Consider the following 23,725-nt stretch of genomic DNA (forward strand, 5'->3'; position numbering starts at 1 on the left):
ACATTAGGTCTGTTAGGAAGTCTTTAAATGCCTGTCTAATAGCTTTCCCCTAAGTGGCTCCTTTAGCTTTATGTTTTCTTACATGTGAAGCTGTTCCAAGTACCAAACTACTAACAGAATGGAATCATATTTTATTGTTCCTTTAATTTTCGACTGAGTTTTACCTATTTGTTTGTTGCTGGTCTATAGCTATTTTGTTTCTTTAGAATTTCAATTTGACTCAAGCTCTCAGCCTTCTCCAAGTAGGTGGTCTGTAACATTAAACCATCAAGCAATCAGTTTTATGCTTTCCTTTCTAACTTGAGCCCCAGCTTTCTTTTCACAAACAACAGTAGGAAATCCTCTGTCTGACACAGTACAGCATAAAGCAAAACAAAAATCAGGCTCGTTTGTGGTTCAGAGACACTTAGTGCTCTTAATGCCTAAAATGCCATGTGTTTTGATAGTACACTTTAATCCAAAGGCTATTTAAAGAATAGACAAAGTAATGACTGGGAGAGAACAACAATGACAATAGGAAACTGTAGCTTTAAATTGACCTTGATCTAGAATTTAATTTGTATGTCCATCCAAAGGAAATTTTTAACTGTGGAGTTGAGCTACAAACTACTATAGAGTAAATTTATTTAGATCATAATGCAAGAAAATTATATTCAGAGAAGAAAAGTAATTTTTAATAACATGCATGCTTGATAATAATGCAAAGTATGATGTCTCTAAATTGGAAAGAGTGGTAGAAGTCAATGTGTTTCAGTTGCAAGTCATTCCAGGTTCCAAGCCTGTCTCTACTCTGCAATTAATGGTAGGAATAGAAATCAGCAATAGAAAATGAGTGCAGCGTAACAAAAATAATGGGAATATTCTGAAAAGGTAAAAATAACAAAACCAACATTTTTTCATTGTCAAACAAAGCCAATCCTGAGTTTCAGTTTCTTAGAAACAAAATACATAGTAATCCAATGTAACACATGGTGGTTCACTATCTTGTGTAAAATTTAGTTTGTCAGGAGAATAAAAGCAGGTAGTAACAAGGGTGTTACAGATTGAAGAAAGTAGAAATTGGGCAGTTTACAACTGAGCTGTTATGAAGTTGGACTGAACGGAAAATCTGTTACTGTTTTCCATAAAATTCTTCTCAGGTGCTCAGTTCCACAATTTGGATTGTTCAATGACTGGTTAAGGTTTTACATTCTCAAAGGAAATGTAAAATGAATCGGTGTTTTCCACAGATCAGTGGATATGCCATTTGTGGATTATTTTCACATGCTTATAGACTCTGACACTCACTAGTAGTACCCAAGACCTCAGTTTTTCTTATTCTAATGCATATACTTAAAAAGATGAGTATTCCCTTTGGCTTTAGTAAAACAAATTCCATACTTAAGCACATGTTTTATATTTTCAGGCTTCTTCTCCCCTGTAATAGACATTTTATGGTAACACTACTTTCTTTCAGGACAGCTTTATCCAAAGGGTCTCCTGCTCACCTACAAATCGTACTATAGGCTTGTATGGAACTTAGAATAACAGTTAAAATGAAGAGTTTTAAATTTACTTTTGTAATCATTATATTAGAACAGATTTTACAAATGTGGCCATCAGGTCTCAAAACTCACTGTGAAATCCTCACTGCTGGTTTTTAGCTCAGCAAGATTTCTGCCCTAGCAGATACCAAATTAATCAGACACTGCTCATTACTTCAGGTCAGGATTTGTCTTTCCTTTCTTAGCAGCTTTCAAAATACTGTTCTACTGTCCTAGGCTACTTGCTTCCTCAAAGACAAGTTCCTTTGAGAAAGGGCTTGCATGGTTTGAAATGTCATGGTTCGCAGTTAACAACAGGTCATTGATTAACACATCAAGGACAGATACAAAGACACTTATTCTTGAAGCATGTCTGACACATACTTATTTCCATATCCTTTTTTCCCTTGCAAAATATGATGAACATAATCTGATTGTGTGAGAATATGGATGACTTGGTGTGATTATTAGTCTGGTAGCAAAAAGCAGTCAAGACCTTTCCCAAGACCTCCATTTATAGCCTTCATTTGCATTCTTCTACAAGGAAAAGTAAATTCTCCCATGGTTTATTGCTTCATTGACAACTCACTTTAATTAAGTAACCACGATAATTGCATTTCTTCCTGAGACTGCAGGAAAGCACTTTCTAAGCAGCTAAAAGCTTTTGGGCCTTATTTTTTCCACCCAGAGGTTTTCAAAGGAGTGGAATGAAATGGTTGCAATCAAGACACAAGTAGCAAGGGAGAGACTGCAATCCTTGTTCATACTGAACAGAACCTCAGGCTATGAAATAAACAAATGGAAAGCAAATTATTTTTAGGGTAAGTTATTACTCAGGACAAAAGGGACAGAGTTAGCAACAAGTGTATCATCCTAGTTCAGATTGTGGGCTTTGGTCCCTTTGTTTAGTAAATCTATTCAAATTATAACAGTATTCAAAAGTAAGCATAAAGTCTAAGTAATAGACTAACAGCACATCACTCAAATCTGAAGGACTGACACGACCACTATTTTGCCCTTAGATTATGCATGAAATTAATTTCATCCTTAAAAACTATACAGCATCTTCTTAACCCCCAAACTCCTCCCTATTTCTGCCTGAGACACGTTACTAAAATGCTTCTTGTTAATCTAATGAGTTTGGGTGTCTAACAAAGAACTGCAGCAGAGCATCTGGTGAAGGCAAGCTGGGAAAGTGAGCTAAAATGCACAGTGTCAGCCCAGTGAAAGTAGCCTTCAATAGTCTATAAAGCTTGGAGATTTGCTAGACCTGACAAGAGGCTAATGTATTAGCTATTGTGCTCTTTGACATCTTTGCTAATTCCTGTGTTTATTACTTCTAAAGTAGGCTGCAAGTCTGCAAAAACCTTCTGCAATAAGAAATCTGCAAAGTGGGTAAATAACCTTGCTTTTTGGTAAACTTAGAAGGAGAGAAAGGGAGAGAACATTTTCATTAGCAGCAGGAGGCAAAACTGGCTAAAACTGAAGGAAAAGGTTCTAGTTGCTAGAGAAAGGTTTGTAATAGAAACAGTCAGCAATTCCCCTGCTGCAGAGGAAACTTTGCCTACACAGCTTTTAGGAGGAAAGAGGGAGGCCAAAATGAAGGGAAAACAATGAAAGGTTATATTAAAAAAGAGCATCGGTATGTACTGGCTCCTTCAAGCACAGGAAGGAATCAGAGCAGGCTGTGTGAACTGTTAAATTAAAACAAGAGTTGCTAGCAGGACACTGCATCTGAAGACAGTTCATTGCTTTATGTTTCAAGTTGTTTGATGCTTACCACTGCCAAAGGCAGGCTGTGAGAGGCCTTTCTCTTTAGCCTACAGCATGAAAGGTGCCAAACTTTTACTCCAAAATGAGAGCTGGGGATTCTTGACAAGCTAGCAGGAAAAGGAGAGTAATACTAGCAGAGAGAATGGGAAAATGCTAAAAGTACAAATTACTTAATTGGAAACCTGTGGTTGAGAACTTCCTCAAATAAGGGAAATGAACTTGGTGCAAACCAGTGACAGTGCCCCAATAAGTGTGGCTCTCAGGGCTTTCTCATGTGCCAACATGCTCATTATGTTAGCAGCATTTCTTATTCCATGATGCTATCATTACCTGGCTTTTGTTTGTTTGGATTTGGGATGAATTAAACTTTAAAAAGTTTATTACATATTTTTCCCAAAGAACACTGAATGACTTAAGAATTATTCCTACCTATAGGGTGAGATTTCTTTAAGACTTACAATCTGTGAATATTAGTCTTGATTCTGAATGAGCTACAAGGGAGACATAAATAAACACGCAGCCAGTGGGGTCTCCTCATTAAGCAAAGATTATTTCTTTCTTTGCAAGAAATCTGTCAGGGAAAAGCCCTGTACAGAAAAGAGGTTTATTTATTCTTAGGTTTCAGCAAATGATTGTGAACTTCCACACATAGTACACATTCACTGAGTTCATCAAATGTTTCTTCCAAAAAAAAAAAGAGCTTAAAGAGAACTGCGGTAAAAGGAAGTAACTGTGATAATGTAAGTTAACAGCCATGGGGTCTGCCCCAGCAGTCACTCTGGTCAGGGGACAGGCTGCTCTGTGCAGGATTCCTGGTGGCTCTGGTTTAAAGCCATGCCCTTAGCCATGTTTAATTCAACAGGTTAGACTGCATCTTCATGTAGAACAACATGCCATCTGCTTACAGATCAATCCCACCTTTGTCTTTTACAGTAGGTAGTACTTTTTCTGCATCAGCAACATTGTGTTGCTGCTCAGACTCAGCATTTAGGGGAGAAAAATGAGCCAGAAAGCAATGGTGCATCTCCACATGCCACATGAGAAGGATAATTTCAACTTCCATCTGCTCTGTGTTTGCAGATCAGGTTAGATAATCTGGGATTTCCAGTGAATTAAATGGGACCTGGTCTGAGCCAGCAGTCTGTTCAGTTTAAAGTACTATGGCCATAAGGGTCCTTCCTTTCTCACCATGACCTTCTCTTTATCATAACACAACCTATCTCTATCCAAATGCATACTCTCAGAAATCAGCAACAAACGATTTCTTGGGTTATTTTAACTATCTTTTGGCCATGATGTGGCTTCTTACTGATAAACACTAACAAAGTTTTAAGTAGCAAAAAATAAAACCAATCACCCTCTTCACTTAACTCACAAAAGCTCTACCTAGAGCCTATTGCTATTAATAAGCAGATTTTGGTCTTAAAAAGAGAAGATTGTTAAAAGAAAGCAGAAAACTATTTTTATTTAGAAATTAGGTTAGAGAAAAACACTTTGGAGAATGCTGTGAGGGTGGAGATCAGATGAACTTTTTGTGTGTTTCCTTTGGAGGAAAAAGAAGTTATGCAATTCCAAGCAGTCATGTGGTATGGCAGCTGCTAAAGTTACTGCTAATTTTTATTAGAGCTGGCCAGAGCCAGAAAAAGGTCTGCTTTATAAGCAAGACCTTTCAAGAAATAAACTAAATCTTCCTGAGCTCAGAGGCCAGCAGAACTGAAAGAAGAAAAAATAGCACTGAAGTTTGCTTTCCTTTCCCTGTCTCCCCCAAATGCTTCAGGAAACATTTTCACTCTCCCTTCCTGTTGCTGGCTTCGTTCTTGTATTTGTCCAATCAAACATACATAATATTTACTAGATTTCAGTTCAAATTCCTGCTAAACCCATGGCCCAAAAGGACAATTTACATTCACAATGTGTATGTGTACACCCAAGGCAGAAACGTGATCATGTGCTACAGGCTTTAGTTGACCTTGCTGTGAAGATGGGTGATAGACTGGATGGTCTCCAGAGGTCCTCTCCAACCTGTGCCATTTGGTGATCCTGTGAAGCATTTAATAACTTTATTTGTTATACCTGAAGATGGGATTTTGAAATTGCCAATATCCTTGTGGTATTTTACAGGACTGTGCACCTGTCTTTGAAAATCTGTGCCTAAATAAAATTAAACTGGGTTCTAAACTTGATTACCAAAGCTTGGTGATCTTGATTACTTGCTTCCAGTGTTGCACATCTTTGAGCACTTCAAATGTGGATGATGGTAAAAAAAAAGATGAAGGCAAGTACTTCCAGATAAAATTCCCTACATTACAGATCATTCATTACTCTTCATGTATCATCCAATCTCAGATTAAACAGGATTAATTCTGTACTGCTGTGAAATGGAGCATATAATTAGGCTGTGGATCCTATACGGATGCTATAGATGATAACTATGTCAGTATAAAATGGTATAAAAGAGCCTGCTGTAGGGTGTACTCTTCCTGAGATCCACAGGTCAAGCCCTAAATAAATTAATAATTTTAATTTGAAGATTATTTTAACACCAGGTTTCAGTAAATGATTAAAAAGGGGCTTGCACCAATGAAAGATACTGGTTTCCATATTCAGACCTGCTTCATACAATGAGGTACATTTAAAGGGTAATTTAAGTTACAGATAAGATGCTTGTACTATCTGGGAATTAAATGGCCCAGAGTACAGCCGCATCACCTAGTCTTTCACAAAAGGAATGCCTCTTGTCATGTACAGAGGGATTGGGTGTATGTCTCTCCCATCTGCTGATCTACCCACAGCCCATTTGTACCACTCCTACTTCCACTCAGAACAATTTCTGAACTTTCCTTTTTTTTGAAGTATTATTCCCTCACCTGGTCTTTAAAACCCAAATTCCACTTTCAGAAGTAGATTCTCTTCAGAGATGTAAGACTTCACAGACACAACCTTCTTTAATAATTTTACACTGTTATAAGAAAGCTAACATAATACAAATTTACTTTGGATACTAAAATGCATAATGAAGTCTTAAAAGCAACTTAAAATACTATTCCCATTTAAAAGCCCCAGTACTGAAGCAAAAACTTCTCCATTACTATTACTGGCAGCCCAGTACCATTTGTATTTACAAGTATCTAAAAACTTTACAAGTCCTGTAGTTGCACTTCGTAGTGCAACATGAAATAGTGAAGCTGTATCGGTTTAAAATGTATCCAAACATCATGCATAAAGGAGCAGTCAACAATGCTGGAATTATTTCACAATGTTGATAAGTTGTCACCTCTTAGTGTTTAAGGCACAGAACTGCAGTTAATTGTGAATGGCTTCCAGTTTTTCATAGTGTCAAAAATGATTTAATTGGGCAAAGGAAAAAGCCTTATGTATGAGGAAAGAATGATTCTAACACCTTTATTGCTATACAATTTGATGTAATAAATTGGACCAACTTCTCAGCACTCTCACTTTCCATGTTTTCCTGCCTGTAATGTTTCATGTCCCATCATAAACTTGGCAATTTAGAAACAAAACAAACTCCAGACAACCCCATGCCTGATACTGAAATTATTTTGTTCACTCTCAAGCAGTAAGACCTGATCTGCCTTAAGACCTACAAACACCACTGACCAAAAGTGACTTTGTATTATCCATCTTACTGGAACAGAATCCAGGATTTAATTTCAGCTTCTGTATTTTGCGTGCGGAAAAACAGTGTTGGGAAGAAAGCAGAACTAAGGTGCTTGTGCCAAGCAAGTCTGCATAGCATGCTCTTGTGAAGAAAAATCCCACCACCAGAACAAACCAGGTTTGAGCTGCAGGATCAGGATTCAGGATTGCCAGGAAGATGTGGTCACCCACACATCAGTATTCTTCACATTTGTTGAATAAATTACATTTTTAATTCCAAATGAGAAGTTATGCAAATTTTCCTCAAGTGTATTTTGAATAGCAATGGTCTGAGCTTCCCTTTTTGCCAGTTAATTTGCACTTGCTTTATGCATATCTTTTAGTACAACTGGCATGGTAATGTACTGCATATGTACTAAATTGAGGATGATTGTGCCTGATTGCCCACTTATTATGACACAAACAAAATGTGTGAAAACAGTTGATAGGACATTCTGTGTGTTTTCTCTAAAAAGGCTCAGCACATCCAAAAATCTAAAAATAAAAGCTAACAGTTAATCATAATGGTTTGGCTTTCAAATGTGGAAAACCAAACAGATGACTTTAAAATGCAAGGAATTGTGCCACATGTGAAAAGAAGATTAAATTGTTCTCTTATATGCTCTACATGCATCCTCTTTAAAAGAAGTATGTTAGTCTGGCACATTTCTCTCTGATTAGGTACAGAGAATACGGAACAGCTATTTTTCACTTCTTTGAAGAGCAATAATTCATAAAACCAAACTGTGAGTTTCTCAGGTGGTTTGTGTTTTCTCTTCATCAGGAGTGTCACAGCCATGGGCTGACGTGCAGCATCGTGACTGCTCTTGGAGCCCACAAGGCAACACACCAGGCTTGTCTTCCAGCACAGGACCACCTCCCCACCTCGCTGTTCAAAGGAGGGAACAAACTGATTCCCCCACCACTGCACAGCCTGGCAAAAGGCAGGCTAGGCACTCACCAAAGCCTGCTTTATCAAGATAATTAGCATGGATTGGTTTACCAGAAAATAGTAAACACAGCTGAAGGAGAACAGATGAGAATTCATGAGCTATGTGATCAAGCAATACATGAGTCAACTGAGTGACTCCCTTGCTTAATGTGAGATTTGACAGGCACGGAAATTATCAAAGTGGTTTGCATTTCCTTTCCAAGTCCTGTTCCTTGTAGTACCAAACAAGTTACTAACCACACCAAAGAGAAAAAGCTTTTGGAGACATGACATATGCTACATGTTCAGTGACTTTCACTGGGTTTTAAAGCAATATAAAATGCTGTCCTATCAGCAGAACTTTTCTTCTGCTTTTTCATCCCCATAGTCATGAAAAGTTTGATGCAAGAGAACCTGACCTCGAAAGTATATTCCCCTTAATCATGTATTTTTCTCAAGCACTTTCCTGTTTAACTGTGCAATTCCACACAAACTGGAATGATGCTATTTAACTTCTCTGCAAGCACAGTGGATGCTACGTTTCAGCTGCAGAGCTGCTTGGGCTTACACCCTCTGTAGCCATTTCCCTATAGCAGGGATGTCAAAGGGTTCCCATAGCTAACAGCTGTCTGTAGCACATGAGAAGAAGAGGGATTTGTCCTGTGTTCAAGATTGTAGATTATTCCCAGAGGAAAAAGGAAAATGGGGCTGTCAGGAGAAAATGCCGATGATGTGAAGATGTGCTAGAGGTTGGACGTGACTGAACAACCTGGTCTAGTGGAAGGTGTCCCTGCCTGCGGGGAGCTTTAAGGTCCTTTCCAACCCAAATCACTCTATGACTGTATGATTCCAAAGCACAAGAGCAAAGTCACAGATTAAATATTCAGGAAAGCTGAGCAGCTCTGGAGACTGCCAGCAGGTAGAAGGAAGAGGGAAGTGCAGCATGAAGGGCTATATGCAGGGGGAGAGGGGAGAGACAACATTAATTCCATTAATTTCAGCAGTCTTACACAGATGGGATCTATACCTGAGTTGAGAGAGCTTTTTTTTTTGATGATTCAATTCTCTGTTTTTCATTCAGCATGCCCTTGAGCAATATTCTAAGTTTTCACAGATTCCAAATACCCACATTATATTTAGGGTCAACATGCTGTGGACTTTTGTTAAGAAGAAAGAATAAGACGTGTGGAAATGTGAGGGGAACCCATGCAGAACCTTTTCAAGAGTTGCAGCACGGAATGTGCTTATAACTTGAGCTCTTCAGTTTATTTATCAGTGAAGAAGCAGAGACTGTAGGTCTGTAATACTAAAACTGACACTGCTTTCTTTGTTTGCAACACTTACATTTTGATCCCATCCAACATATTTTCCTTTTTTGTTTGCAGGAAGGACATTAGTACAGTATTTAGTGTAAAAATACTTTTTGTTTTCTGGCTCATCCCCCTGCTTCCCCTCCTCCCTGCCACCGCATAAGCTGTAGTGCTGGTATGAAATCAGGCAAATAAATTTATGAGAGGAAAAAATGCAGCGATAACCGAGTCTGCCTGGTTTCATTTACATTTTCCTCTTAAGGTTGTTATTATTCCCTTTTGACCAAGTTGTGGGATCCGTGTTTTAGCACAGGCACGATGCTGCTTTGTAAGATACCATTAACAGATACGGACAAAAGGCTTGGAAAGTTTTCTAGGAGTATAAACTAAAAAAAGCTGACTCTGCTGTAGCTGTACTCACTGCCCCGTTGGGCTCACTCTCCTCAAATACTCTAATGTGCTTGCGTGTCCTGGCAGGAACTTAAACAGCCAATTCTTAGTTACTGTCTGAAACAGTTTTCTTCTAGAAAATCAGTTCCTAAGTGTATGTAGCTGCACTGTAAATCTTGTTTGCAGAGCTGAACTCTTCCATTCATGACAATGAAAATATTCTGTTTAACCTACGTGCTTGTCAGAGTTCAGCGTCTGCTGTAAGTGCTTGCAGGAAGTTTCCTGCAAGTAGCTATTGGCTTAGGTTTATCCTGCTGAAGTGGGCATACGCTTAAAAAGCGCTCACCAGTGAATGAGGAACTGAAGGCTGTGTTCAGTTAATGATTTTATTTACTGATTATTTGTGGGAGTTTCCTGTGAGCTGTCTGAGTATTGGTGAGTGAACAGGGCACACAGGATAGGGACAACTGCATGCTGACAAGAAAGCCAGAGCAGCAATACACTGAATCCTTTCAGCCCAGAGACTCAGTCTTGTGGAAAAACTAGACCCCATCACGCACCAGCAGACCACATGAAATGTTTCTTCATTTATTCATTCACTCGGTTTTAAAGCCATCCTTCCCTCAGCAGCAGATCTTTCTTAGTACATTATTGACAGGGAAAGGTATGCCAGGTGCCTGCTAGAGCATCCTTTCTTGCCTTTCCTGCATGGCTTACATAGTTTCTCTGTGCCGATTCTACTTTTCAGGGGCTGCGTTGTTAACAGAGCTACCAAATTAATTTTGCTAAAATCTACCTTAGCCACCTCATGTGTGCTGCAGCACACTGACTGCAGAGCGAACAGGGAACCCACAGTGAATTTTGTACATACACAGATTTACTAAAATGTTTCACTGTTCTTATGTGCAACCTGTGAAGAAGCCCACATAACAGAAAAGCAGCCTACAATTTGTAGTATGTAAGTGTGCTTTGGGGAAAATCAATCAAATGCACTAAGACATGTTCTCAGCTCCTAAACTAATGATCCTTCCTGTGAGCAGCATGAAACACTGCGCAAGTCCCAGGTGGCATAAATCCTCAAGGTTTCAGTGGAGCTGCAACAGTTTGTACTACTTCAACAGTACCCTAATTGTTCTTAAAACTTTACGGTGGCAAGCAGTCAGCATTTCAAGGGTCTCCTTCTTTCTAAGCATTCCTGAAGCTAAACAAACAAGTTTTCCAGTTAGTGAGAAGAGAATGCCATATTTAATTTATAATCTTGCAGAGCTGATGTGCTCTGAAAATCTAATTTTGTCTTAAGAAATGCCAAGCAGCTGCGTAGAGGCGGCTTTCATGGCTGGGAGTCGAACCAACTTCTGTTAAGAGAGGAAATTAGGACCATTTTGTTACCCTGACAAAAATGAAATCTATGAGAACAGTAATTCCTTTGCATAAAAATCGATAGGTTCAGCATGTTCTTAACATGGCAATTTGCTAGAGAGCATCTTAACAGTAATTCAGTAAATCACTAGTGTTGCATTAAATCAGCTGCTCGCTTTGAATGTGTAAGTACAGAGCTGCATGAAAAACGTAGTCAAATCAGAGAAAATCTCATTGTACCATTAATTCCTCACTTCTAAAGTAATTGGGAAAGATCTGAGAACAGGTATAGGTTAAGAAGCATTGGTTTACATAGAACAGTTACAAACAGATCCAAGATCCAAGCCTTCAACCCTAAACTGATGGGAATGTCTAGAAGCTATTTCTCTGTATACCTCAGATTACCCATTTGGAAAGTCTGGATATTATCATTGAGCAGTGAGGGGGAATTAATAAGCAGTTAACAGCCATAACATGATCTGCATAGTCCTACAGAAACACTGAATATCATTATTATTTAACAGATTCTGTGAAACAAAGTACAAGGAAAAAAGGCTATTTCTCTGTATTAGTGCTACATGCTGCTTTGAAGACTGAGTAGCACAGAGCATGCAACATTCATCTTAATGTATGTCATTTAGTAGTAGAAACATGTACTTCACCGTGGCATTACTTAAGTCAGTGATATGCAAAGGGCTAAGAAACCACTTTTACAGAAACTTCAAGATAATTCTAAAGACTGATTAACTTTATATATAACCTTCTAAAAATGCAGAACAGGAAATCCAAACCCCATAAGGAAAATATGTTTAAAAATTATCTCTGACATAACTCAGAGTTTATCTCTGTATCCATTTGTCAGGGGATAGAATTTGCAAGTAAATATGAATATAATAATGCATTTGCTAGCAGCTATAAACATTCCTGTGTCTGTCTAATCCCTGCTCAGTAATTAGAGTTGTGACAATTCTGAAAATGAGAAATGATGCTCTTCTTTTCTGTATGTGATCCAAACCACATCCATCAGAAGGTCCACAGCAAAGAAACATTTTCCAAAAGGAAATCAAATAATTCATGTTTTACTTCATTGTAAATTCTCTGTGATGGATGCTGGGATTAATTTTGAAGATGTTACACTCAGCAGCTTATATTGGAATGTATTCTTTGAAAGAGTACTTACAATCATGCTAGTGATACATAAAACCTTAGTATCGAATGAACAAGTCAAAGAAGTTTGAGATAGCAAAATTCAGTTCTAGACAGTTAAGTGACCATCTTTCTTTACCATCTTTCATGCTTCTGAAAGCAAAAGTGACCCGCTACAATGCTCAACTCCTTATGCCAAGTTCCATCTGAATCCTCCAGCTGTGTCCTGCCAGTTACTGCTAAGTCTGTAAATGAGTTTTCGGCCAAACTGCCAAATAAAAACTTTGGTTGTGTAAAGGTTATTAGCAAAATTTGCCTCTAGAAGGCCACTATTACTGGATATTACCTTATTCCCATCTAGATAATCTACAGGGTATTTCAAGTATCTAAGATAACTGGAGATTAGTATCATAAAGCTCATTTAGATGTCTCGATTCAGGAGGTGTCCCCTTTCTTCTTTAACCCAGACTAGGGTTAGCTACAGCACACTAAATATAAATCACACAGAATAGGGAACCAAACAGTTGTTTTCAGGAGCTGATGTCCACACTACACATACTTTGAGGGCTCTGTGTTAGAGCACTCAAGCCTAGTTCTGTGAAGTGGATGCCTGCAGTGGCTGGGTTGCAATAATTGCATTAATATCTGAAAAAAAAACCCAGTGAGCCCACTTGGGGACTGCTCCACAGTGGGAACTGAACTGCATTAGCTGGGCACCATTCAGAGACTTGCTTCAAAAGGACATGCCTAATCAAAAGTTAGATGCTGATGTGGAGGCACCCAAAGTCAGCTCTTGGCAAACTATGTGCCAAATTTTCATCACTATTGTATGTATTTATGTATATATTTAGAGGTGAAAAGAGTGAATATGAAAATGAGTTTGTGGTCAGCCCAGTAAGAGTTGTCAACACATGGGTTGCTGCTACCCTTGGTGTGTTATAAGTACAACTAATTGCTCTAGTGTCTTTATTCTGGGGTTTTCTTTTATGTGAAAACATAATTTGAGCTGTGGAGAAGACTCTGCACAAACATGCAGCATCCAGTATAATGGTATTTAGTTGCTTAGCCTGGCCTGCGCTAACACTGCCAAATGCTAAACTTGTGGAGAAACGGAGCGGGGAGAAAAATAAAAGCAGTAATGAAGAAGGTTGCTGGATACAGAGAGCTGATGCTGCAGAGTCCATGGAAGTTAGCTGCCCCTGTGCCACTAGTGAGGGTGACTTCTATGACTTCTACAGACAAATGCCGTATGACTGCAATTACAGAGCAAGTTACAGTGCTTACACTCAAGGAGACTGAACCGAGTTTGCAGAGAGAGACCAGGACATTTCCTAACTTTGGAGTATTTGGTTTTCCAAAGTTTTGGTTTTCATGAAGTTGTTTGCTTTATGTGACTATGCACTACTTCAGAAACGGATGTCAGCTTTTCAAATATGTCTTGGGGAAATACAGGCTTATGGGAAAATGTTCACTTCAAACAGAACTGCACCGTTCTCACAAAGTTGTCCAGACCTTTTCCCAGTTATGTTACATCATATAAAAAGTTGAAGCAACTCTGGATCATTTCACAGCTCAGCTTCTTATCTTTTTATAGTTCTGCTACTGTGGTTCCATTCTTTCCCATATGAAGAAACTTCATTATTATTTTATATCCTTACTAAATTGTGAATACCATTTACCGTAACAGTACAGAAAATAGCAAATACACACTGTCCCCTGCCAACAGAAAATCCTTAACAGCTGTTTATTGCTCATTTGCAAAACATAAGAGCAATGGAATTCAATTACTTAGAGAAACTGGCTGTTCCATGATACCCTTGGCAACAAACACCGCACTTATCTTTTTGAACAATAGAGTCTTAAAGTTTCTCCAGCTTACAAAAATAAGACAGTGAAAAATACTTTTTCTTAACTGTAAAATGCTAAACAATGGGAACTGACTCACGATCAGCTGCCTTTTGTTTCACTAAAACAAACCTTTTTGTCTCTCTCTTCCCCCCAAAAAAGAAATCTACTCACTGCAAACTGCAAGAAACATTTCAAGCAACCACCTCTTTCACAGGAAGGACTTTTTATTGAGGTCAAGACTTTGGCAGAATGAGCAGAAATTCAGACTGCAATATGAGCAATGTAAGAACTTACAAACAACATCTAGGGAGTTTAGACAGGTTTATAATAAACCATGCAGAAAATGCAGAGCAGCATGTTTTCTAGCTGTTCAAAACTTGGTCTTAAATACCAAGAAAAATAAAGTCATGGTTTACACTACAGATATTTCATATATGCTTTTAACTAAATAAATTAGAAGTTTCCAATAGCTTTAAAAAGAGATATCTACAGCATACCAGATAGATGCTAGCTCCTCAAAGTCAGGACATCCACATGCCATCCATAATCTGGTTTCTATATTTAGGTGAGAACTACACCTAAAACCATGAAGGTCAGCACTGAATCAAGTCAAGCATATTTTAACAGACGTGTCTTCTAGACAGTGTTTACCACGGTACATTTCTTCCAAACCCACGCTAAACATCATGCCACTTGAAGACCAGAGATGGAATCTGCACTATTAAAAGACAGTGTATTCACATACCTCAATAATCCTGTCATGAATCTGTAGCCCTCCTTCCTTAGCTGCAGGCCCCGTGTCAACTATTTTTGATACAAAAATTCCTTCGCTAGATGAACCATCTTGATTATCCTTTAAGGATGAAAAGAAAAATACATTATTGTACCTTGAACTAACTCTAATTTGCCCTCAGCTTAAAGTTGTCCATGTCACAATGGTGCATGTGATTTGATCAATTGATCAATTACTATTGATATTTTAATATGGAATTTGTGCTGATGAGACCACTTGATACTCCTATTTTGAAAGCATAAACAACCTGGAATGGACTTCCATTAGGCACATTAGTTGCATGATAATGGCTCTCCTCTGACTTAGGCCAGCTCAGTAGTACCTGTCATTGAAATTATTCTTAACATAAAATCCAGTGAGATGGCAGCCTGCTTGCACAGCAAACATAAGATAACAGTGCACTTTTCATTTGTGCACAGCTCTTCCTCTGAAGGCTTAAAGATAAAACCATGAAAACCAACATATATGAAAATATCTAACAAGATACTTTCGTACCCATTTCATACAACATTTTGTGTCATCAGCTTCTACCAGTGCAGACGGTGTTTCAATGAAAAACTCTAACTATAAATAAAGAATAACTTTCAAGTGAATTTACTAGGAATAAATCATGATTAATGTCAGATTTCCAAGCGGCCAAGAAGTAGTTCTGAATGCTTTCTAAATTACTAGGACAAGGTATAATCCATTCCTTGATCTAATTAAAGTCATATGCAGCAGCTCCAGCCAACAAGCATCCAGAAAAAATACATTAGTGAGTGTATGGTGCAGGAAACATCTGTTGAAATCACAGAAGTCAGAAGTAGGTTGTTTAAGTTCCATCCCTTCACCTGCACAGAGGGCTGCTTAATCTCTGGTGGAAAGGAGAATAAGTAACGTTTTCTTAATGAACTGTAAGGGACCTAAAGCTGTGGGCCCTGAACTCATGCAACACCTTCAAAGCAGTAATAGTCTGAGAAAGATACCATGGTTTCACCATTCTGGGAGTGATGCTGCACCAGTATTAGTGTTGCTGTAATGATGTGCAAGAATACACACACTGTGAGAGAAAAGACAGTGTAGTTAACAGACATCCAATACAAATCTGAATACAAGATCTGCTCTGAAGGAATCCCAAGAGACCCAAACGCTTGTCAGCAGCATTTTTCCTTTAAGTGTTGACCTACATGCTTTTCCCAACTGGAAAGGGCAAACATATTTTAACAATTAACATACCACGCATGGTCGGCCACCAATAATATTAAATCCAAGAGAGCCAGAGTCACGATGAAGGATGAGTGTCAGTGCTTTAGTTTCTTCACCCTACAAAGAACAGATAAACATATTCAAAACATTTGTGTGCTTTGGTGGGTTCGACAGCTAAAAACACCTATCCAGGTTTGTCGGGCTGATTGTAGTTTAGAGAAGAATGTTCAGAACAGCTTTGCAGGAGCAAAGTCAGCAGCTCCCAGCTACCCCACTGTTCTCCAGAAGTGCTTCTCTGTGAAACCCACCCTGTAAGATTTATGTGCATTTTTTATTGAGATCTACAGTGAGACACTTAACAGCAACAGAAGAGTTTTACATGTAATACTGATTCCTGCGACTACTTGACCTAGTCATACGTGATGTGTTATGTAAAATACTCCACGTTTCCGGTAGTCAAATTCTTGACTTTTCCAGTGCTGGAGGGTGACTGAATCTTAGGACTGCATTTTTATGTTGCTTCTCTCTAGTGCTAACTGCATGGCATTGTTTAAACAGTATCAAACATAGTGTTATACAACAGAAATTCCCTGGTGAGTTTTAGAAAACAGCATTAAACAAAAATGCTATGACTTCTGCAAAAGGCCTAGGGTGCCAATTGCTATTCACAGCGCCTGGCACAAAGAGGTTTTTTCTTTGGAATTTTAATACTAGCAAACAAGAAATCTTCTATCATTGAAAATCCTTACGTTAATTTCTTAAAATACAAAGTTGTGCAGTGAACAGTTCTGACTGTATAAAAAAAATGTACAACAAAGATAGATTGGATGGACCTATAGTATCCAGAAGACTGTGTAAACATGGTGTTTTCTTGTCCTCTTACCTCAGCTTGTTCCTAACTACAAACTAAACCAAAATGTCCTTTATGACACCGTGATGTTACTTAAGTCTGTACTTTCATTAAGACAGAAAGTGTGCGTACTGTTAAAGACAACTAAATCCTCACAATGTACTAACTATAATCTCAATCAAGCAGGTGTTCTTTACAGCACAACATTACAAAACTGTAAAAGACACAACAGCATAACACTACAAAAAGCCATCTGAATAACAGCTATAGGGTTGGTATGTTGTGCAGCTATAGATATATACGAACCTTGCCTCCTGCCAAGATCTTTTTCTTTGTTTTATCCAAAGGGTGAAAAAGTTATGAACACAAAAAATGTTTGAGGAAGTTATCTTACAAGTCTGGTTTTCATAACCAATTAATGACAAAAAAATTACAAGTTACATTGTAATTCGATGCAGATGGTTTTAGTTTGTGCATTTTTCTTCTAACATGTCAATTTGAAGTTGTCAATCACACATTAATGTCTATTAAACTCATAAAAAATGTCAAAGTAATCCTGGATTACTGAATTACTCCTACAGGTTTGGGATGGTAACAAAGCCCAGTTCCCTGCCAGTGTAAACTGGCAGATCTCCACCAACGGCATGCTCAGAGCTCTACCACAGGGGAGCTGCACAACATACTCCACCTGGAAATCTGGTTTACAATCTTAGTGTCAGTTTGTGACCACTATCTTTCCTGTAGGTTGATAATAAATAGACTTGGACCTGATACAGAGAAACCTGAATGAAGTCTGATGTTATCTGAATTTGCCTGTAGTTGGCATCAGTTAAGAATCAGGTACCCAGAAGTGGACTGAAAAATGAAATAAAGGCTATTTCCCTGCAAGCCTTCGGACCCAGACCTCAGACAGGATTTCAAGGAACAAATTTCCAGTCCTGTGAGACCATTTTCAGGGACTGATGATTCAGGATTTGAAAGACAAAGACACACTATTGCCACTGTGTACTTCCCCTATTATGCCTTAAGAAGGCAAATCAAAAAGAACAATGAAGAAACAGTTATGACATTGCTCTCAAAACACTTCCAGTAATTAAAGTTGAATGTTTTCATTAAAGCTACCTTACATGACTATGATATGATGCTTTTTATACCCAGCTGAATAAGTACTAAAGCAGGTGGGTTTGAATGAGTCAGAAGTTGTGTGTGTGTGTGGAAACTAATGCAGTTTTTAGTGGGTAGTCCCTGAAAAACATCCATGAGGGCTTTAAAGAAGCTGCCTAGCCAGTTCAGATGGATTTGTACACTGTCTCCATCTTCTTGGAAGCAGCAATGTTATAGAGCACACGTGCAGCTGCAGAGCACTAATCCCCCCACCTGTGCTAAACTGCCCCAGCACCAGGGAGGCTGCAGTGCGTTGCTTTAACACTTGGTTACTTTTGTAGATTCATATCTTGAGTCTTAACAATTTCTTTAACAATCTTCTTTGCTTCATAAGGAGTCCACAATGCAAATGGTTTTTCCAGGGCTCTGCCTTTTTCTCTCCCTCTAACGTGTCCCACGTTCCAGAGAAACAATCATCAAACAGCGAGGTAACTGCGGAAATGCAGTGGCCAGCATCCAGCCCTGCCCCGTCACCTGGTTCAGCAGCAGACTTGATGGTTGCTGGCATGTTGTATTCCCACAGCTGAACAGAACTCTTACACATAATTCTTGAAATTACTGTACTTCCCAGCTGAGCAATGTGGAGCTAATGGACTGCCTTTCCCTGTAGATATTGCAAGTCTCTAATTTCTTTGGTAGTGCTGTGGCTAAGGTCTGTCATCATTACAGGAGGTACTTCGCCTCCTCATTTACCAGCAAAAGGGCTGCCAGGGCCAGTCCAGTGGATCCTGCCTGGGGACAGCCTGAGAAAAAAGTATCATCTTATTGTAAAGGACTTCATCTGGCTTTAATGGAATTAAAACTTGTTACCACTTCCACAGAGGTATTAAACCAGAGGTCCTGAATACCAGATCATAAACTGGTCCCTGTATGTGTGATACATTTACTGAAAGTTCAGCCCTGCTTTTGGTTGTCAGGGCAGCAGAAGGGCTTCCACTGCTGGCTGCAGCCAACACAGAACTGCTTCCAATTCTCCCTTACTCTTTTCTTCCTAAAGGACTTTGATGGCTGTGTACATAAAGGAAGGACCAGATCAGCTTATCAATAGGTGTGAACAGTGGTATGTTTCAGCAAGGATTAAGCATTGTTTGAATAGCATAAGGTTTTCCTTGACTATTTAGACTTTGATGTTTCAGGGCTGTTTTCAGTGTCTGATCAAAAGAAATACTAATTTCAGGTAAGACACACCACCTTCCCTACCACTCCTTCCTCAAGCTTGTCCACAATAAGCCTCACCTCTTCTCACTGAGGAATGAATAGTCGCACTCTGAATAAACCTTCAGATTTGGCTTTTGATCAGACATCTAGTAAATACACAGTGAAATTAAAGTCAGTAGCAAACAAGACACATGGAGAACACTGGAGTCATGGCACATCTATCTTTTAAGGGACTTACAAAACTGTGAGGTATTTATAGATGACTGTATAAAATACATATTTTATGTATATCTTCTCTCAATACAGTCCTAGCAGTGTTAGAAAACTTACTTCAGAAATGGGGATCAAAGTGCAGGACAACTGTGTGTTCAACAAGTATCACAAGGGAAGTCTATACTAAGGCAAACCCAGACCTGGGTCTCCAAAGCTGCTGAAGAAGTTCGTGTCAGCCAAAAAACCATATTTCTGGGTCTTTCACGAATCGCCTAATGTCACTCAACATTTCACTAAGCATTTACACAGAACTATACGTGTTTCTTCTGTTTTGACCAGAGGATGTCATCTGTTTTATTCTAGATTGGTTCTACATCTGCAGCAACAAGCAGTCATCAGGCAGGGAAGTCACACAATCCTTTTTCTTCATCTGCTGAGGCGCCAGAACATCCTATGGTGAGTTTTGCAATCACATCTAACCTATGAACCCAGTCTGTTACTGCTAGATGCACTTGAGTTTTCACATAGCCTGAACCATCACATCTTATAACAAAATTAATGAGATATGACTAATGATCGTAATTAATGATAGCAAAGGTGCTGCCTGCTTTGAATATACAATTGCTTCTGAAATTGAAATTGACATTAGTTATTCCACATTACCATATGTGTAATCCATGTGCTCAGGGACCTAATCCTTGGGCAAGTATGTATGCCCTGCCGAGTGTTACAAGTCTGTGCTGCACAGTGCAGAGTCCCTGCTAGAAAATAACCCCAGAGTACAAACTTGGAAGCATGCCACAACCCCAAATTGGGAAAGCATCTCCTGCACAGGGGTCTTTTAAAAAAAACCTCTCTAGTGCACAAAGATGCATGTTTCCACATTGTACTTCTCTGGGAGCTGGGCAGAGGAGAGCTGTTGGTATTGGAAAGCTGCCCAAAATGCTGTGAAAGACATGTAATTGATTGACCACTAGACCACAAGTCTGTGGTGACATGACACCTTCCAGCTTTCTTCAGATTCGGCGCTGCTTCAGAAAACTGCATAACAGGCTTTTGTAATAGGACTGAAAATGAGCACAGTTGTCTCAGCCAGCTGTATCCATACATTTGATAAAAAGTATCGCTGGAAACTACACACCGTGCACATTTACAACTATGTGAAGTAGTACCTTTCACGCTAATAGCAGCTCACTACACTGTAGAGAGTTAAATAAAGCAGAAACAGCATTATCAATACCAGCCACAAAGAAACGAAGGAGGGGCAGTGTGAGAATAAATGTGTGCTGTTTAGGAGCAGATCACAGACGAGGAGGTCGAGGTTTAGTGAGATGATTTCCGACGGCAGGACTGTTTGGAAGGGTTTCCTATCAGCAGCAATGCGAGAGGGAGCAGAGGCAGCTGTGGGCTAAGCTGCGAGAGCAGAAGGCTCTGCAGCATGCCATTGTACAGGGGCTGCAGGAAAAGGAAGGTTCACAGCTGACATGAACGTGAACCCCCAATTTCTTTTAATAACTGTACTAAGATTTTAACTACCACCATGTCCAGTATTGCCAGAAGTGGAACCAGTACATTCAGTATTAAAATACTCTTTGTGTTTTGGGTTAGCAGAACATAGTAGGTTGTTTTGCTCTGATTTTTTTTTTAAAGAAAAACGGGAAAAAGAAGAGACTCTAACACAAAGTTTTGTTTCATTTACACAGCTTTTAGAGCCTTAACGTTACTAAAGGTGTGAATATAGGTGTTTGACAGTTTTGAACAGTTTAATACTGCTGTGTCTGTGGTAGCACATTCCAGGTCACAGGGAGGACTCTGAATGTCTTCATTTAAAAGATAATTGGTTTCTAGGGCTTCCCTCGCTGGGGAGCCTCATTCCAATTAAAACTTAGGGATTGTTGTAGCTCTGGCTTTTGATTCTGGTCATTTCACAAATGGTCTCATTCTGAGGGGCTGAAGTCAAGTTAATTTTTTCTTCCTAAACTGAGCTCTTAAAAGGACCCAGTGCTGCTCTGGAAAAAAAACATGCAAGTCTGCAGCTGAGGTCTTGTATTTGGACGTGACAAAGATGATCATGAAACAGCTGCTGGCAAGGTGTCCGAGCTGTGTAATAGTTAATCCTAAACATCGCATTTTGTAGCAAGCCGTATTGTGGGACGCGAGGTGAGCTACGGGTCTGGAAATCATTGGGTCACAACAGCCTTTTCCAACTCACTCTGCTTTGTGTTACTCTTGGGAGTCTATTTCTGGTGGTTTAATACCATTTCCAGCCCTGGAAATTCCATTTTTGCTGTTCAGAGTTTTCTTTGGGGAGAGAACCAAGGCGAAAAAAAAGTAACAATACCGAGACCTCGGTATTTTGATGTGTGAGCTGCCATCTGGGATCCAGATAGTGATGATGGTCACATTAGCAAACATACACATATGGAAACCGGCACATGCCGGCTACTACACCCCACAGCTCAGACGTTCCAAGGGCGCGGGGCCGGACGGCTCCTCGGCACGTCTCCCGCGTACCGACAGCGGGTCCCGGTCACCCCTCTCGGGGCCGAGCGCGCCGCGGGGTCCCTCCTCCACAGGGACACCACGGAGAGGCGTCCCGAGGTGCTCGCCCCGCGAGTGGGGAGCCTTCTCCCGGGAAACCCCCTTACCTTGCCGGGGGAGGCGGCGCGGGCGCGGGCCAGGGCGTCGAGGCGGGCGCTGTACTGCGTAAAGCGCTTCTGGTATCGCAGCGCCGTCACCTGCAACTCCAGCTGCGCTGCCGCCAGTCGCGACAGCAGCGACTGCTCGCGCTTGCCGGCGCGCAGCGCCTCCTTCTTTAGCGCCTTCTCCAGCGCCGCCGCCCGCGCCTGCAGCGCGGCTCCGTGGGCTCGCAGGGCGCGCAGGCAGCCGTGCCCGCCGGCCCGGCGCTCGCCGTGGGTAAGCATCAAGCCGCAGCCCTGGTCGCAGAGACCGGCGGGTCGCGCCTCGCAGCGCTCCCGCATGTGCGCCTCCACGTCGCGGAGGTTGAGCACCTGGCGGCAGCCGCGGTTGCGGCACTTGGCCGGGGAGAAGTCGCAGGTCTCGGCGTGCTCGCCCAAGTGCTGGAGCGGCACCACCGCCTCGCAGCCCCGGGCGTGGTTGTCGCACTTGATGTCCAGTTTGAGGATGAGGCTCTTGAGCGGCAGGACGTGGTTGAGCTCCTTGGTGGAGATGCGCTGGCAGTTGACGGGGCAGCTGCCCTGCTGCACCACCCAGGGCAGCACGCAGCCGGCGCAGAAGACGTGGCCGCAGGGGGTGGTCAGCGGGTCCTCCAAAACTTTGTTGCACAGGTTGCATTTGAAGTCGGGATCCACGTCCCCGCTGAAGCGATCCAGCTCGAACCCCATCCTCCTTCCGCTCCGCCAAAAACAAGCGGAAAAGAGGAAAAAGAAAAAAAAGAATATATATATATATATAAAAGCCCAACCAAAGTAACTGAAGTGCGGACCCGGGACGGGAAAAGGCGAAAACAGCAATAAACAATATCCGCGGGGTACCGAGGGAAGGAGCCCGGCTCTCCGCCCGGCCCCGCCGCCGCCGCGGGCTGCTCTCCCCGCCGCCCCTGCGCACAGCGCCGCCGCCCGCCCCGGCACAGCCCGGCCCCGCCCACCCCGGGGGTCGCCCGTGAGGGACAAGGGGGAGAAGAAGGCGGGGAGCGGGCTGGGCTCCGGCCTGTCAACCCCTGCGGTGGCAGGTAACCGGGAGCCCAGGAACGGGGAGTGGCTCAGGAGATGCGAGTGCCCGGGGCGGGGGGAGAGGAGAGGAGGGGAGGGGGAAGCGGAGGGGAGGGCGGGCGGTGGGTGAGGAGGAGGAGGAGGACGAGGAGGGCCGGGTGTGAGGTGAGGCAGGGAGGAAGGAGGGGCGTAGTCTGCCCGCTGATGTACCGCGCAGCTGGGAACAGCGGGGTGCTCGGGAGGGGTTGGGGCAGCGCGGCCAGAACGGGGACTCTGAAGGGGCAGGAGGAGGAGGCTACTGAGAGACCAGGCTGGGTGTTCTGCCCCTCAGCGGGACATCCTCACCGGGCAAGTGAGGGGCGGTGCGGGCAGGAAGGTCTGCCCGCGCTGCCGCTGTCCTCAGGGAGAAGGGAAACCGTTCTTTGCGTGCATCGCCTGTTAATGCCACGTGGATGTAAGTGAGGGTGACCAGAGAACGTTACCACTTCTGATAGCTGTTCCTGCGGGGAGATGATTTAAAAGCGCTCCAGAATATGCTATAAAAAGCTAGCCAGACCACACCTGAAGTACCAGACATAGCATTAGGCAAAACCAATTTCTCTTACAAGGCAGATATTCGAGCGCTGAAATAAAAAAAAAAAAAAAAGGCAATAAAAGCGAACAGCTTTGTTCATTGTGGATGGTAGAGCAGAACTCACATGCACTGAAGCCACACGCCAGATCAATTGTTCTT

At 41.3% G+C, this 23,725-nt stretch overlaps 1 protein-coding gene and 1 long non-coding RNA gene across 2 annotated transcripts in view; one reads left to right on the top strand and one right to left on the bottom strand.

Annotated features, from left to right (window-relative positions):
* Window positions 1-22,927, bottom strand: part of PDZRN3 (PDZ domain containing ring finger 3) — a 143,822-nt gene extending 120,895 nt beyond the window's left edge. Inside the window, exons 1-3 of the mRNA XM_062630347.1 lie at window positions 21,949-22,927; window positions 15,946-16,032; window positions 14,683-14,790 (exon numbers count right to left, since the gene is read on the bottom strand). Coding sequence (XP_062486331.1) covers window positions 14,683-14,790; window positions 15,946-16,032; window positions 21,949-22,665 — 912 coding nt within the window. The 5' untranslated portion in view covers window positions 22,666-22,927. The remainder of the gene's footprint in view (window positions 1-14,682; window positions 14,791-15,945; window positions 16,033-21,948) is intronic.
* Window positions 1-23,725, top strand: part of LOC134169621 (uncharacterized) — a 640,302-nt gene that overhangs the window by 387,398 nt on the left and 229,179 nt on the right. The gene's annotated exons all lie outside the window — the stretch shown is intronic.

The sequence above is a fragment of the Pezoporus occidentalis genome, unplaced genomic scaffold, assembly GCF_034315485.1.
Source record: "Pezoporus occidentalis ecotype Australia unplaced genomic scaffold, CSIRO_AGI_Poc_V1 ctg35, whole genome shotgun sequence".
Lineage (NCBI taxonomy): Eukaryota > Metazoa > Chordata > Aves > Psittaciformes > Psittacidae > Pezoporus > Pezoporus occidentalis.